General features: G+C 43.8%; 1 protein-coding gene across 1 annotated transcript in view; it reads right to left on the bottom strand.

The window, feature by feature from the left end:
* Positions 1-14,862, bottom strand: part of LOC112215221 (integrin alpha-5) — a 95,048-nt gene extending 80,186 nt beyond the window's left edge. Inside the window, exon 1 of the mRNA XM_042299929.1 lies at positions 14,440-14,862. Within this exon, the coding sequence (XP_042155863.1) occupies positions 14,440-14,636 (197 nt within the window). The 5' untranslated portion in view covers positions 14,637-14,862. The remainder of the gene's footprint in view (positions 1-14,439) is intronic.
* Positions 14,863-16,420: the final 1,558 nt, after the last annotated feature.

The following is a 16,420-nucleotide window of genomic DNA, read 5'->3' as shown; positions in this document are numbered from 1 at the left end:
TGTACCTTAGGCATGCTGCAAGGAGGCATGAGGACTGCAGATGTGACCAGGGCAATAAATTGCAATGTCCGTACTGTGAGACGCCTAAGACAGCACTACAGGGAGACAGGACGAACAGCTGATCGTCCTCGCAGTGGTAGACCATGTGTAACAACACCTGCACAAGATCGGTACATCCGAACATCACAAATGCGGGACAGGTACAGGATGGCAACAACAACTGCCCGAGTTACACCAGGAACGCACAATCCCTCCATCAGTGTTCAGACTGTCCGCAACAGGCTGAGAGAAGCTGGACTGAGGGCTTGTAGGTCTGTTGTAAGTCACCAGACAACGTTGACTGGCAAAAAGTGCTCTTCACTGACGAGTCAAGGTTTTGTCTCGCCAGGGGTGATGGTCGGATTCGCGTTTATCTTCGAAGGAATGAGCGGTACACCGAGGCCTGTACTCTGGAGCGGGATCGATTTGTAGGTGGAGGGTCCGTCATGGTCTGGGGCGGTGTGTCACAGCATCATCGGATTGAGCTTGTTGTCATTGCAGGCCATCTCAACGCTGTGCGTGACAGGGAAGGCATCCTGCTCCCTCATGTGGTACCCTTCCTGCAGGCTCATCCTGACATGACCCTCCAGCATGACAATGCCACCAGCCATACTGTTCATTCTGTGCGTGATTTCCTGCAAGACAGGAATGTCAATGTTCTGCCATGGCCAGCGAAGAGCCCAGATTTCAATCCTATTGAGCTGCGGGCTAGGGCCCTTCCCCCCTAGAAATGTCCGGGAACTTGCAGGTGCCTTGGTGGAAGAGTGGGGTAACATCTCACATCAAGAACTGGCAAATCTGGTGCAGTCCACGAGGAGCAGATGCACTGCAGTACTTCATGTAGCCGGTGGCCACACCAGATACTGACTGATACTTTTGATTTGGATCCCCCTTTGTTCAGGGACACATTATTCCACTTATGTTAGTCACACGTCTGTGGAACTTGTTCAGATTGTCTCAGTTGTTGAATCTTATGTTCATACAAACATTTACAGATGTTAGGCTTGCTGAAAATAAACACAGTTGACAGTGAGAGGACATTTCTTTTTTTGCTGAGTTTAGTATCAGTTCTCTATGTTTGACAAGTAGTAAGGAGCTGCGCCTCGGATTATTGTTCATTTATCCCATGTAATGTATTCTCAGTGAATTTGGAGATGTTTCGTCCCCCACCCCCAATTAAGAGAAATTAGTAATTGAATACATCCTGATAATATTATATTTTTGTATTGGATGTATTTAACCTTTATTTAACTAGGCAAGTCAGTTAATAACAAATTCCTATTTACAATGACAGTTTACCGGGGGAAAATGGTTTAACTGCTTTGTTCAGGGGCAGAATTACAGATTTTTACCTTGTCAGCTGAGCGATTCGATCCAGCAACCTTTCGGTTACTAGCCCAACACTCTAACCACTAGGCTCCCTGGCTAGTTCTGACCACTAGATGGTGCTGTTCCTGTTATTAGGAGACTGCTTTAAAAAATAGTCTATAGAGCAGGCATGACAGCAACCCATGCTTTGGTTTTGTTTACCTGGCCACTGTTTCAAATGCTAACTTTTTATCATTTGTGTCACAAATCCAATGCAAGTCAATGGTACCTATATTAGTATTTTCACACGTCATGTCCAAACCATCCTAAAGTATACATGATTTGGATATGAAGCGTGAAAATGCTCAAATAGGAACCATTGACTTGCATTGGATTTGTGCCACAAATGCTAAACAGGACAGGGATAAAGCAGCACTGGTTACTGTGCAGGTTACAGCATTGAAATAGAATTGCATTCCATTATGGCCTCATCGACTTGAATGGGGACGTCACTTCTAGTAATTATATTTCTATGGGCTACAGTACCGCTACTCTAACATTGCACGTTTTGATTTGGGAGATATATTATGTGATGGGGTTTCCCATTCATTTTAAAGTATTTCATGGTTATAATCTAGAGTAGTGAATGATGAACATCATTTCAGATACCCTCAGTTCCTCTGTGAAACATAAATAAATCTGTGGTTTGTTTTACTTTACTTGATTTGTGATTATGGGCTCAAAATTAAATCAAATAATCCCAATTCAAATATGTGGGGGAATACTAGTTGAATGTTTTAATTTATCTTGCTATAGCTCTTTCTATGGTGATGTAGTGAAATGAGAAGCACAGAAGTACTTTAGCTCATTCAGCAAACCCACCAACCGTGTCATTTCACTGTAACAAGGGTTTCATTCAGCAAACCCACCAACCGTGTCATTTCACTGCAACTTGGGTTTCATTCAGCAAACCCACCAACTGTGTCATTTCACTGCAACTTGGGTTTCATTCAGCAAACCCACCAACCGTGTCATTTCACTGCAACTTGGGTTTCATTCAGCAAACCCACCAACTGTGTCATTTCACTGCAACATGGGTTTCATTCAGCAAACCCACCAACTGTGTCATTTCACTGCAACTTAGGTTTCATTCAGCAAACCCACCAACTGTGTCATTTCACTGCAACATGGGTTTCATTCAGCAAACCCACCAACTGTGTCATTTCACTGCAACTTGGGTTTCATTCAGCAAACCCACCAACTGTGTCATTTCACTGCAACATGGGTTTCATTCAGCAAACCCACCAACTGTGTCATTTCACTGCAACATGGGTTTCATTCAGCAAACCCACCAACCGTGTCATTTCACTGCAACATGGGTTTCATTCAGCAAACCCACAAACCGTGTAATTTCACTGTAACAAGGGTTTCATTCAGCAAACCCACCAACCGTGTCATTTTACTGCAACAAGTGTTTCATTCAGCAAACCCACCAACTGTGTCATTTCACTGCAACGAGTGTTTCATTCAGCAAACCCACCAACTGTGTCATTTCACTGTAACATGGGTTTCATTCAGCAAACCCACAAACCGTGTCATTTCACTGTAACAAGGGTTTCATTCAGCAAACCCACCAACCGTGTCATTTCACTGCAACGAGTGTTTCATTCAGCAAACCCACCAACCGTGTCATTTCACTGCAACGAGTGTTTCATTCAGCAAACCCACCAACCGTGTCATTTCACTGCAACGAGTGTTTCATTCAGCAAACCCACCAACCGTGTCATTTCACTGTAACATGGGTTTCATTCAGCAAACCCACCAACCGTGTCATTTCACTGTAACAAGGGTTTCATTCAGCAAACCCACCAACCGTGTCATTTCACTGTAACAAGGGTTTCATTCAGCAAACCCACCAACGTGTCATTTCACTGTAACAAGGGTTTCATTCAGCAAACCCACCAACCGTGTCATTTCACTGTAACAAGGGTTTCATTCAGCAAACCCACCAACCGTGTCATTTCACTGTAACAAGGGTTTCATTCAGCAAACCCACCAACTGTGTCATTTCACTGAAAAAAGGGTTTCATAAGTGGCAAGTTGGTCATTTAAAACCCCATACCCATTCTTCATAAACATGGAGCTGAGGTTAGAGACGCTGTCACGCCCTGACCTTAGAGATCCTTATTTATTCTCTATGTTTGGTTAGGTCAGGGTGTGACTCGGGTGGGAAAATCTATGTTTTCTATTTCATTGTTGTTTTGCCGAGTGTGGTTCCAAATCAGAGGCAGCTGTCTATAGTTGTCTCTGATTGGGGATCATATAAGTTGTGATTTTCCGTTTGGGTTTTGTGGGGTGTTATTTTCTGTTTAGTGCCTGTGCCTGACGGAACTGTTCGCTTTGGTTTTTTTTATTTATTATTTTTGTTTGAGTGTTTCTTGAAAATAAATATCATGAACACTTTCCACGCTGTGCTTTGGTCCACTCTTCCTTCCACCGACGAGAGCTGTTACAGAACACCCCACCAAAGAAGGACCAAGCAGCGTGGCCAGGAGGACTGGACATGGGAGGAAACCCTGGAGGGGGAAGGACCCTGGACATGGTCGGGGAGTATCGCCTTCCAAGGGAGCAGATGGAGGCAGCGAGAGCAGAACGGTGACTATACGAAGGGTTAGCTCAACGACGGAAGCACGAGAGGCAGCGAGAGCGGAACGGCGACTATACGAAGGGTTAGCTCAACGACGGAAGCACGGGAGGCAGCGAGAGCGGAACGGCGACTATACGAAGGGTTAGCTCAATGACGGAAGCACGGGAGGCAGCCCCCCAAATGTTTAGGAGGGCACACGGGTTGGCGAGCTGAACTAAGGGGTGAACGAGAACCAACTCCCTGTAAATACAATGAGTTGGTCACGGTTCAAGTGCCACGTTTTCCGGTTCTGCGCACCGTGCCTTCAGTGCGCATCCACAGCCCGGTACGCTCTGTGCAAGCTCCCCGCAGTTGCCGTGCTAGAGTGGGCATTCAGCCAAGACGGATTGTGCCGGCTCAGCGCTCCTGGTCTCCGGTGCGTCTCTTCGGTCCAGGATATCCTGTGCCAGCTCTACACACGGTATCCCTAGTTCGCCAGCACAACTCAGTGCAGCCTGTGCCTGCTCCCCGCACGTGCCATGCTACAGGGGTTATTCAGCCAGGATGCGTTGTGCCAGCTCTACGCTCCAGACCTCCAGTGCGCTTCCACGGCTTAGTATATCCTGCGCTGGCTCTAAGCACTATGCCTCCAGTGCGCCTTAATACCCCAGTGCGTCCTGTGCCAGCTCTCCACACTCACCGAGCTAAAGTGGGTATCCAGCCAGGACACGTTGCGGCAGCTCCACGTATCAGGCTTCCAGTACGTTTCCTCAGTCCGGTGAGACCTGTTCTAGCTCCACGTACGAAGCCTCCAGCGACGGTCCCCAGTCCGGAGCCTCCAGCGATGGTCCCCAGTCTGGAGCCTGCAGCGACGGTCCACAGTTAAGAGCTTGCAGCGCCGATCTACGGTCCAGAAGTCCTGGCGACGATCCCTGCACCGGAGGCGCCACCGAAGTGGGGGGAGCCTAAAGCGGAGCGGGGTCTGCGTCCCACACTGGAGCCCCCACCGAGAGTAGATGCCCACCCGGACCCTCCCCTATAGGTTCAGGTTTGCGGCCGGAGTCCGCACCTTTGGGGGTGTACTGTCACGCCCTGACCTTAGAGACCCTTATTTATTCTCTATGTGTGGTTAGGTCAGGGTGTGACTCGGGTGGGAAAATCTATGTTTTCTATTTCTTTGTTGTTTTTCCGAGTGTGGTTCCAAATCAGAGGCAGCTGTCTATAGTTGTCTCTGATTGGGGATCATATATAAATTGTGATTTTCCGTTTGGGTTTTGTGGGGTGTTATTTTCTGTTTAGTGTCTGTGCCTGAGGGAACTGTTCGCTTTTTGGGATTTGTTATTTTTGTTTGAGTGTTTCTTGAAAATAAATATCATGAACACTTTCCATGCTGCGCTTTGGTCCACTCTTCCTTCCACCGACGAGAGCCGTTACAGACGCTATATTTTTCTGATGCCAAATTGCAATCCACCCCCAGCTCTGAAAAATCCCCAAACCCCTAATTTACACACCCCCATGGACCTCATAAACATGAGGGATGTTTTAACTACAGGCCGTTCACACCTTTCCACAGTGACCACCGAGGGGGGTCCTTCCCACCTCTATACAGAAAAACAGTGAAGCCGATGGGAGGAGAGTCACACAGCCATCCCTCTGATCACCTCCCATTCACCACAGCTGTCTGGAAACAAACTGTCTCTGTTATCTCCCAAGCACCTTCTTGTGCAAACTGACTGCCAGAGTAGCAGATCTGTGGTCAATTCCATTTTATTGAAAACTGGAAAGAGCTAGTCTATTTTGAGTCCAATGTTTGGTCTGGCTAGGTCCATTTTCCCTAAAAAAAGAGTGCCGTTACCAAATCTGCACAATGAATAGAGTCCCTTTTTGACCCTAATAGGGTTAAACAAGCTAGGACATCTGGCAGTAAAGATGAAATCTACCTAAGTGTGTGTCGTCAGGGCGACTCAATCGACGAGTCAGCTGCTGAGTATGTGACGTCCTGAGGGCATTTCCCACCACACAGGCACAGCAGACCTAACACAGGGGTCCGCAGGGCCAATTAGGCTTATCATGACCAAACACACGTACCTTTTTCCACTGACTGACCTACACACACTTCTTTATATAAGCCTCCTATTACCGAACATGGCAGTAAAATCTAGACAGGCCTTCAATGTTTGAGACAGGGTTGTTTCATGACCTCGGTCACCAGGCTAAGCATGTCCCCATTAACCTTTCAAACAACACACTAATGTTACAGAGAGACCAGACCAACCTCACAGGCCTGAAGCATGAATAGAAAAAGACTCAAAGGCCTTTTAAAAAGTGAAGAAAGAAAGAAAATGGAGTCACATGGAACGCTTCTCAGACGGAAAACAGCAAACCTTTTCTGACATCCCACAAAGAGCCCCATTGTCCAACACACAGGGCCATGAAAAGCAGCTAATCGCAGAGCAGAGAACCTGGGTGAAGGATAGCTTGGCAGCCCAAATACACATGCCCAATTTAAACAACTACCCCACACACAAACTATGATTTATAAGAATCTCACAAAATAAAAGAATACCAACAATGAAAACAATACCAGAAACCTGTTTGATCATATATGGAGAGGGAGACAGTATAGACACAGAGGAAAAATGTATGGTTTAGTAGCTAACAGAGCCCCCAGTGGGTCCAGTGTCAATATTGTATTTGCAGAAACCCTATTTAAGGGGGTAAACTCCAGGAAAGTGACCAACATGAACACGGTGACCTCAATCTGGGTACGTCACAGCCAAACCATCCATGATCTAATCCAGAACACCACCCCATCTAGACCACATGTGGCAGGGATAGGCTCGGAAACATTATCAGCAGCAGCAGAGGCATCCATGACCAAACATCTCCTTATGACTGTCTTGTAATGTAATCTGTACAGAACTACACCACACGGAAAGACAGACAGAGACTATCCTCAGTAATTCAGGTCAGCCCACCGGATTTGTGATGCACTGAGTATCTGACAGACTCCTTGAGTATATAACTTCATCCTAGTTCAAAAGGTCTCGTGATATATCCTCTATTCTCTTCCTCTGACAGACAGATAGGAAAGCCTGCTGTTATTGGGACAGGAGCATGGAAACTTCTTTGATAAATCTATGAAGCAGACATCGATCAGTCAAGACAGACAAGACCCTTTGATAAATCTATGAAGCAGACATCGATCAGTCAAGACAGACAAGACCCTCGCAGACAGCATGTCATCTATAGTATGACCTCTGACCTCAGCCATCTTAGCAGTCCATCCCCTGATCCCTGTCTGGCACCAGAGACAGGGAAGGAGGAATGTGATGCTGCTGCTGGATGGATGGAGAGGTATTAGGCAGTCTTCTTCTCAACATGGTGGATCTGGCCGGCACTGAGGCCTCGCTGAGATTCATATCATATCAGGTTGAGGAGCAGACCTATCCTTACAAGGCCCCACACTGTGCTGCCTCTCTAGACTACTAACACACACACACACACATGCTACTTCTCCCTAGTCCACACACACACACACAGTTCATAGACCTTCAGGCAGTCTACCACGGTGGTGTCAGCGCATGGCTAGTGTCCTCTCTGTCTACTAGCTAACATCACTGTACTAGACCAGGCTCTACTAGACCAGGCCACTCTACTAGACCAGGCCTGACAGGAAGCGGACACACATACACCCTCATGGAGCCATGCTATCAGTGAGGGTGAAAGTCTGTCAGTGTGTAGTAGGGTGAGGGAGATGAATGTGTGAGAAGGTTCTAGCTTGCTTTTTCTCATTTTTGTGTGTCTCTGTGGGCCTATGCTGCTGTTAAGGCTCGGAAATAAAACACACACACACAGATAGAGAGAACACCCTCCCCATCCCGGCCAGACTGACCTCACCCCTGTATTCCAGCTACTCCCCTACTCCCCCGTTTCGCCACAATGTGGCCGATAGTCTGATAACTGAGAAGAAAACGAGTGACAACTGGAAACTTTTCTGTTTCTGATGTGTTCATTTCCTGTTGGTTTATGTTATTGACGTGTGAAGCTGTCACAAACAACGAGTGTGAAATGTGGAAGAATTAGACTGATTTGGACCACTGGTTGCTAAATTTGACTCTGCTCTCATTCTGTGTTTGGTTTGGCTACACATTTGGTAGTAGCATTAGCATACACATTCAAATCAAATTGTATTTGTCACATGCTTCATAAACAACAAGTGTACACTAACAGTTAAATGCTTACTTACGGGCCCTCCCCAACAATGCAGAGAAAAATATATACAATACCAGTCAAAAGTTTGAACACACCTACTCACTCAATGGTTTTTCTTTAATTGTACTATTTTCTAAATTATAGAATAATAGTGAAGACATCAAAACTATGAATTTAGTTTTTATTTAACCAGGCAATTCAGTTAAGAAAAATTATTATTTACAATGATGGCCTACAGCAGCCAAACCTGGACGACACTGAGCCAATTGGGACTCCCAATCACAGCTAGTTGTGATACAGCCTGGATTCAAACCAGGGTGTCTGTAGTGACCCCTCTGGCACTGAGATGTATTGCCTTAGACCGCTGTGCCACTCGGGAACCCTGAAATAACACATATGGAATCATTTAGTAACCCAAAAAAAGTGTTAAACAAATCAAAATATATTTTATATTTGAGATTCTTCAAAGTAGCCAGCCGTTGCCTTGATGACAGCTTTGCACACGCTTAGTATTCTCTCAACCAAATTCATGAGGTAGTCACCTGGAACGGATTTCAATTAACAGATGTGCCTTGTGAAAAGTTACAGACGATGGCCCTATTTGGTAAAAGACCAAGTCCATATTTTGGCAAGAACAGCTCCAATAAGCAGAGAAACGACATGAAGGTCAGTCAATCTGGAAAACCATCCAGCACTATGACCCAGAGTTAACAATGTTGCAGAGAATAAGTTCATTAGAGTTACCAGCCTCAGCAATGGTCAATTAACTACACCTCACAAGAGTTCAGGTAACAGACACATCTGAACATCAACTGTTCAGAGGAGACTGTGTGAATCAGGCCTTCATGGTTGAATTGCTGCAAAGAAACCACTACTAAAGGACACCAATAAGAAGAAGAGACTTGCTTGGGCCAAGAAACATGAGCATTGGACATTAGACTGATGGAAATCTGTCCTTTGGTCTGATGCGTCCAAATTTGAGATTTTTGGTTCCAACCGTCATGTCTTTGTGAGATGCAGTGTAGGTGAACGGATGATCTCTGCATGTGTGGTTTCCACCGTGAAGCATGGAGGAGGAGGTGTGATGGTGCTTTGCTAGTGACTGTCTGTGATTCATTTAGAATTCAAAGCACACTTAAACAGCATGGCTACCACAGCATTCTACAGCAATACCCCATCCCATCTGGTTTTCACTTAGTGGGACTATCATTTGTATTTCAACAGGACAATGACCCAACACACCTTCAGGCTGTGTAAGGGCTATTTGACCAAGAAGGAGAGTGATGAGTGCTTTATCAGATGACGTGTCCTCCACAATCACCCGACCTCAATCCAATTGAGATGGTTTGGGATGAGTTGGACCGCAGAGTGAAGGAAAAGCAGCCAACAAGTGCTCAGCATATGTGGGAACTCCTTCAAGACTATTGGAAAAGCATTCCAGTTGAAGCTGGTTGATAGAATGCCAAGAGTGTGCAAAACTGTTGTCATGACTGTCCTGTGTGGATCCGAATGGGTCAGGTCAGTCAGCTTGGCAATGGATGACAGTAACCAGACCCTCTCTCTCATCCACAGAGGGGGGAGGAGGGAGCTGTTGGGGGGTTGACAGCTCACACCCTGTCATAAATTAGGAATGTTCCTTTGTCTTCAGAGACTTTTCCTGACAAAACTAACATATTCTAAAGCGAATACTGGAACAATATTTTTAACATAAGAACGTGGGAAATGGTCAGAGGTGATCTAAAAAATAATAATGTCATATAGGATGGTATTTGTGATGTCATAAAAAGTGTTATAAAGGAAATACTGTAACTTGAAAAGTATATGCACTACATGTATGAAGTCTCAATCCTTTACATTGTGCATGAAATATGAGCAATGAAAGTATTTTTGTTAAGATGGGAATTTAATTTTAGGAGAGACCATTCTACTACTCTTCAAACCATCCTATTCTACTACTCTTCTCAAATCACCGTATTCTACACCTTTCATCACCAATGGGAACTGTCAAAACAGCTGGCTAGCCTATCTTCCAAGGAGTATCTTCCAGAGAGAACAACAGTAGAAGACGGGGGAGGGGAGAACCCTTTTGGACAATCAGAGCCTCACAAGCGTGCCGCTGAAAGGCCCAACACCCTTCCTAAGGAGTGAGGGTTCCCGACAGAGAGCCACGGTGAACGAAGACATTTAAACATAAATACACTCATGATTTCTTACTCCAAATGGGTGGCGGTTCATGTGCAAAGGATATGATTACTGTGAGAATAGTTTCTAAAATGTATCAACGATAAGTGTCTTTTTCTCTCTCTCTCCCTGTGTAACAAGCCGCCATATGTTACGTCAGTCCGCTAGGGACCTTTTCCTAATGTATTAAGTGTGTATATTATCCTGTCTTATCATTTAGTTAGTAGTTAGCTAGTAAATAAATAATAAAACAAATTTGTGTAGTACTGAATCATAAGTACGGCTGGAGTTTTTGCAGATGCAGGAGGTTACGACTGTTCAGAATGATGATATAATACGAGGTTATGATTAATACGTTGACTGTTTTATGGATGTGATAGATAGGCAACAGCTCTCATGGTGTCCCAAATTCTTAATGAGTTAATTGTTACAATATTAATTTAATTGGGTAACAATTAAACATAGTTAGTTGACTCCATAAATAACAGTCATCAGATTCATGAAAGTAAAGCCACGACACCGTTATCAAGGCAAAGGGTGGCTACTTTGAAGAATCTAAAATCTCAAATATATTTTGATTTGTTTAACACTTTTTTGGTAGAAAATGTAGAAAATAGTTTTTAAAACTTAAGAAAACCCTGGAATGAGTAGGTGTGTCCAAACTTTTGACTGGTCCTTTAAATAATTGAAAAATGTAAAGATAGCAAGGAATAAATACACAATGAATAACGATAACTTGGCTATATACACAAGTACAAAATCAAGTGTGTGGTAGATGCTAAATGCAGTATCCATCTTCTAGAACACAGTACATATGTTCTCGAATCTTAAACCCATTGTCTCTTCTCTCCTCCCCTTACCACGATGTCTCAGTTGTTAAAAGTTAAGATGAAGTCATCGGCGGGAGAGATGACTGCTGTTCATGCTGTTGCTGTGACTTCACACTACATATATGAGACGGACGGGGCCTGGGCAGACAGAGGGGTGGGGGGGTTAAAGACCCTGCAGATTGACATCAGACCAGAAGAGGGGGAGGAAGGGGTGAGGAGGAGGGAGGTAGAGGAGGTAGATGGGCTTTAACGGACTCTCCTCTGACTCAGTGTCTGCTAGCATCACATCCTAAATCATACAGCTTTGCTAGACCTGCCTGTGTCTGAACTGTAGTCAAGAGAACTAGGGAAGTGGGGAGGAGAAACAGTGGGAAACTGGAGTCACTGGCGACCCACTCGGCACAAAGCCCCTCTCCTAAACCCCTAGAACGCTCTGGCAGGTGAGACTGTTCTGGGCAGACAGACACAAACACGGTCAGCCAGGACATCTGACTGCGTCTAACGCCGACACCCCAGCGAAGCTTCACTTTGGTTAATGATGAATTATTACAATTACAGGGCAGATAGCTAGGTCCAGGCTGAGTCGCTGACACGGCCTACTGATGAGTGGTGGTCGACACACACAGCAAACAGCCCATGGACAGCAGTGACCGTCTGGGTGCCTTCCATCATCAACTATGTCTGTCTTCAGACTATCTATCAGTCCAGACTATCTATCAGTCCAGACTATCTATCAAATCAAATCACTTTTATTTGTCACGTGTGCCAAATACAACAGGTGTGTTTCACCTTACAGTGAAATGCTTACTTACAGGCTCTAACCAATAGTGCGAGAAAAAAAAGGTCTACATGGTTGGTCGGGCCATTTGAGGTAGTATGTACATGAATGTATAGTTAAAGTGACTATGCATATAAGATAAACAGAGAGTAGCAGCAGCGTAAAAGCACACAATGCAAATAGTCCGGGTTCTACCCTGACCACATTTTGGCTGTGCTGCTCTAGTAGTCTGTAAGTACCTGTAATAAGTGTGACATGGACTCAGTTTTAAACCCTTCTTAAAGAGTTTCTCCGGTACATTTGTATACTTTCTAGCCAGTAGTTCTGAGAGTAGCACTCACGAGTCAAATATGGTCCCCGAAAACTGCGTACTACATCACATATGTGCAGATATGTGTACCACGTCATTGCTCGCTATCTCGCTCTGCTGTGTGTGCATCTTGCTAGCTGTCACTCAAAAAACGAGGGGCTGAAGCTCATTGGTTAGAACTCAAATTGTTAGGGGTTGGCCCACATGGGGGGAAATGTAGGGAAAATGGCGCAAGCACAGCTTCCAGAAAAACAGTTGCTTTCAAACTAGGGATTTCGGGGCAAATGGAGGTAAGACAGTAATTCTGCTCATAGATGATGCATGTATGAAGTACACATTGACACATCCAGCCCAACGCGGGAGGTTTAAAAATACTTAGCAGTCGCCAAAGTTCCGGAGGATGTCTTTGATGAATGATCTCAGCAGAACTATGGACTGACAATTCACAGTAACAGAATTACGCTGAGACTCATATTTTTTATTTCAAAGTTTAACAAAGCAGTCAACTCTATGCAGAAGGACTACTTTCAACAATTTACACAGAGTTTTCTAAAAACTCAAAATATCTGCTCCGAATTAAGATTCAACGATGTCTGCAGAAAGAATGGGGTGTTAACTATGACATGACACATTGACACCCGGTAACGGAATTGCGGGAACGGAATTTCAACATGGGTCCCTGATCTGTACTACACAGAAATGCATAATAATTATGGATATCAACATCATTCTCCTGATAGTGATGTATCCTAAATGGGCATACAAAGGTATACATATGCAAAATTCTCCTTTGCATATTTGGGTATTATTCTACACACTGGCTATTATTTTAATGAGTTCTGCCGCCAAACAAGACCACATTTGGTTGGTCTGAACCAACCATAGACATCTATGCTTCACAAGTTTGGACATTAGAGTACAGTAAAGCGTAGTTCAGTACACTAGAGTGCATTATAGTGTACTCGACTGTAGTGTGCTCTACTGTACTAAACTCAATGTTTCTTTACTGTACTGAGCTCCACTGAACTCTACTGTACTGAACTATAATCTACTTTTCTTTACTCTACTCTACTGTGCAGTACTGTGCTTGTGAACCCAACTGTGGTTTGTGACTACTATGCTTTCCCATTTTAGCCAACTCAATTGCAGAAATTCTATTACCAATTTTTCTGAAATTCGTGTTTCAATTTCAAGTTAATTACTAATAATTAATCATTGATAGATATATTTTTGAAAGATCAGTCAAAACTAACTAAGCGATAGGTCTACCTTTACTTGTTACTTCTGTGAACTTTCATTATACTCCTTCCACATGAGGGAGAGAATTTAGAAAATATCCTAAGGATATGGACATTTCAAGGCACAAGGCAATGTTTCTTAAACTTAGAAGACAGAACATTTTCTCTGAAATTATATAAGTGTTGGTATTAGTTGGCAGGGGTCTTTACTTCAACATCGTGTTTTAATGTATTTCTAACACGTTTTAAGACTTTTTCTGGTAGATGTTTTCTAAGACCCCTTTTCCATCTGTCTGACCAGAAATCAAAGCCTTTGTTAATTCCACATTTTTAGGATGGAAAATGTTTGAAAAATGTATATATGCCTTAATTTCTCAAATATAGACTCTTAGTTTTCATTTTACACCCACTTTGACACGCTTCTATGAACTTCACGTCCCTTTTACATGGAAATGACATGACAGGACTGATGTGATGGAGCCACTGCATGCCAGGATGCTGAGATAAAAGCCACAGCTTGTTTGTGACTCAGAGGTCACATTCCCACACGTTTTCCAATAGGAAAGATTACGTTTTTATTCCCAATCCTACCATAGGGCGGTCACTGGTCGTCATCATATGAGGGTAACCTTTTTCCAGTGAATCGTGCACGTGCACGGATGGATTTGTAACCAAAACCAAAAGAGAAAATCTAATTCCATATGTGCATTTACCTAATGTAATAACTGATTTATTAAATGTAGGCTATACAAAAAGATTCAGTTGATACTCACGGCAACTCGGGAATAAACCCTCTAACCTCCTGGGATGTTTACCATTTACCATACAGTGAAAATGACTGACAATTACCTCATATTTCCCACCGTGTTCACAGTAACTTTCTAAATGACTTCCAGGATAGAAAAAATACTCACCTTGAAGAATTAGTCAAGTAAAATTCCACGGAATATCCAAAGTAGCTCCCATTAGGTCCGCTGTAGACAGAAGGGTTCTCCACGTCCAAGTTGAATGTATCACACAACGGTAGCAGAATTATTAGACAAACCCCAATGCAGAATAATGAGTAGTTCAGTTTTCCCGGTGTCTTCGAATGGTATCTTTTGGAACCCATTCTATTTCTCAATTAATCCACTAAAATTGTATTTGTTTTAATCAACACCTGCGTTGCTCTTATGTTTTTAGATCAGTAGAGCTTGTGGAGTGGTTGTTCTATTTCTCTAAACTGCATGCCTTGAAACTCAAACTCGCTGTATCTCTCCTAAATGCTCTGTCAGCTTCTTCCCTCGACTTGCTCTCCCTCGCTACGCTCGCTCCTCTGTCCTAATTGAAGGGATATTGAAAGGAGGGAGTTCCTCGACTCGTGACAAACTTTTGAAGAGGTGGAGCTCTTAATTCAGAAAAAGACAGACAGAAGACCAACGTGTATCGTCAATCTAGAGTGGGCTACACTCAGAACGGAGTCATCTGTATGACACTGAAATCTTCCCGAACTGTCTGGAGAAATCTTCCCGATCTGGGTATTCTGATCATTTTATTCTATCCTTGGCGCGCAGTCCCCATTTGCGTTTAACCCTTTAGAATGTTGAGGGGATTTTGGTCTATCTGCCATATAAAGATCACATGGTTGTCTCTCTGTAACCTTTTCTCCCTGGGTGATGCTGACCAACAGAGATTTAACACAGATAACCAGATACAGTATATTATTAACTTGGTGGTCAATTGATACAGAGTAACATCATCGGTATTTATCAGCCTATTACCTCAACTCTCAATTACCTTTTCTACCTCGAGTTGTTACTAAGTATTCCTCCTGGTTGGAATGGAGTGTGGAGGGTGGTTATTTACCAACATTATTTTCTTGAGGATGGTTACACAGGACTTTGATGATCATCAGTAGATTTAGAGGTTTGAGGTGATATAGTGGTCAAACGTTTATAATTAATCAGACATTCTGGAAAATACAATGTATGTTGTTAATTTTAACAACTGTCTCCATCTTGCCCATATGCAGCCATATGCTACAGTATGCATGAGTATCACACAAGTCTGGGCTGCGTATGTGTTCTCTATCAGTTGAATAATGCAACATAAGATCTGATTCAGGTAGATGATGCATTCTGTCCTTCATCTCTCACAGCATGAGGTTATTTCTCCCAGGGTGTAGGAACTAACTGAGAACATTTCCTATTTCTGTTTCTGAGTCACACCAATAGAGACCCGCACAGTTGGAAAGTGGTTACGTTGCAAGTCAGAAGCAACCATCTCACTGAAATGAGATGTTCAATAAAGCCACTCGCCTGGCTGGAATTGTGTCTGTTGGTTTAGCTGATTTACACAGCTAAAGGGGATTGGGACTGAGGGGCCACATTTAGCTGGGTGGCACTAACGACTGTCCACTCAAGGCTCACTCATATTTAGAACTACACTTCCAGAAGAAATGGTTTTAATATTCTAACTCTTTAGAATCAAAATGGGTTCAATGGCTGGCTTCATATTGAACATCAAAAAGGTTCAATATAGAACCACAAAGCACCCTTACTTTTAGTTCTATGGTATAGTCTCTTCATGCCGGGGGGGTCGTAGTTCAATATAGAACCACAAAGCACCCTTACTTTTAGTTCTATAGTATAGTCTCTTCATGCCGAGGGGGGGCGGGTATATGTCGTAGTTCAATATAGAACCACAAAGCACCCTTACTTTTAGTTCTATAGTATAGTCTCTTCATGCCGAGGGGGGGTCGTAGAGTCGTAGAGCTGCTGGGATAATAATGGGGATCATCTGCGGGGCGATTCACAGCTGTTGGGGGCAACATGCCGGTTCTCAGCCCTAATCCTGGAGCTAGTGCTCCCATTCATCACTCTCTCTCGCTCCCTTTTTAGACCCACATGATGAGCT

The sequence above is a fragment of the Oncorhynchus tshawytscha genome, linkage group LG16, assembly GCF_018296145.1.
Source record: "Oncorhynchus tshawytscha isolate Ot180627B linkage group LG16, Otsh_v2.0, whole genome shotgun sequence".
NCBI lineage: Eukaryota > Metazoa > Chordata > Actinopteri > Salmoniformes > Salmonidae > Oncorhynchus > Oncorhynchus tshawytscha.
This window is presented reverse-complemented; position numbering and strand designations above follow the sequence as displayed.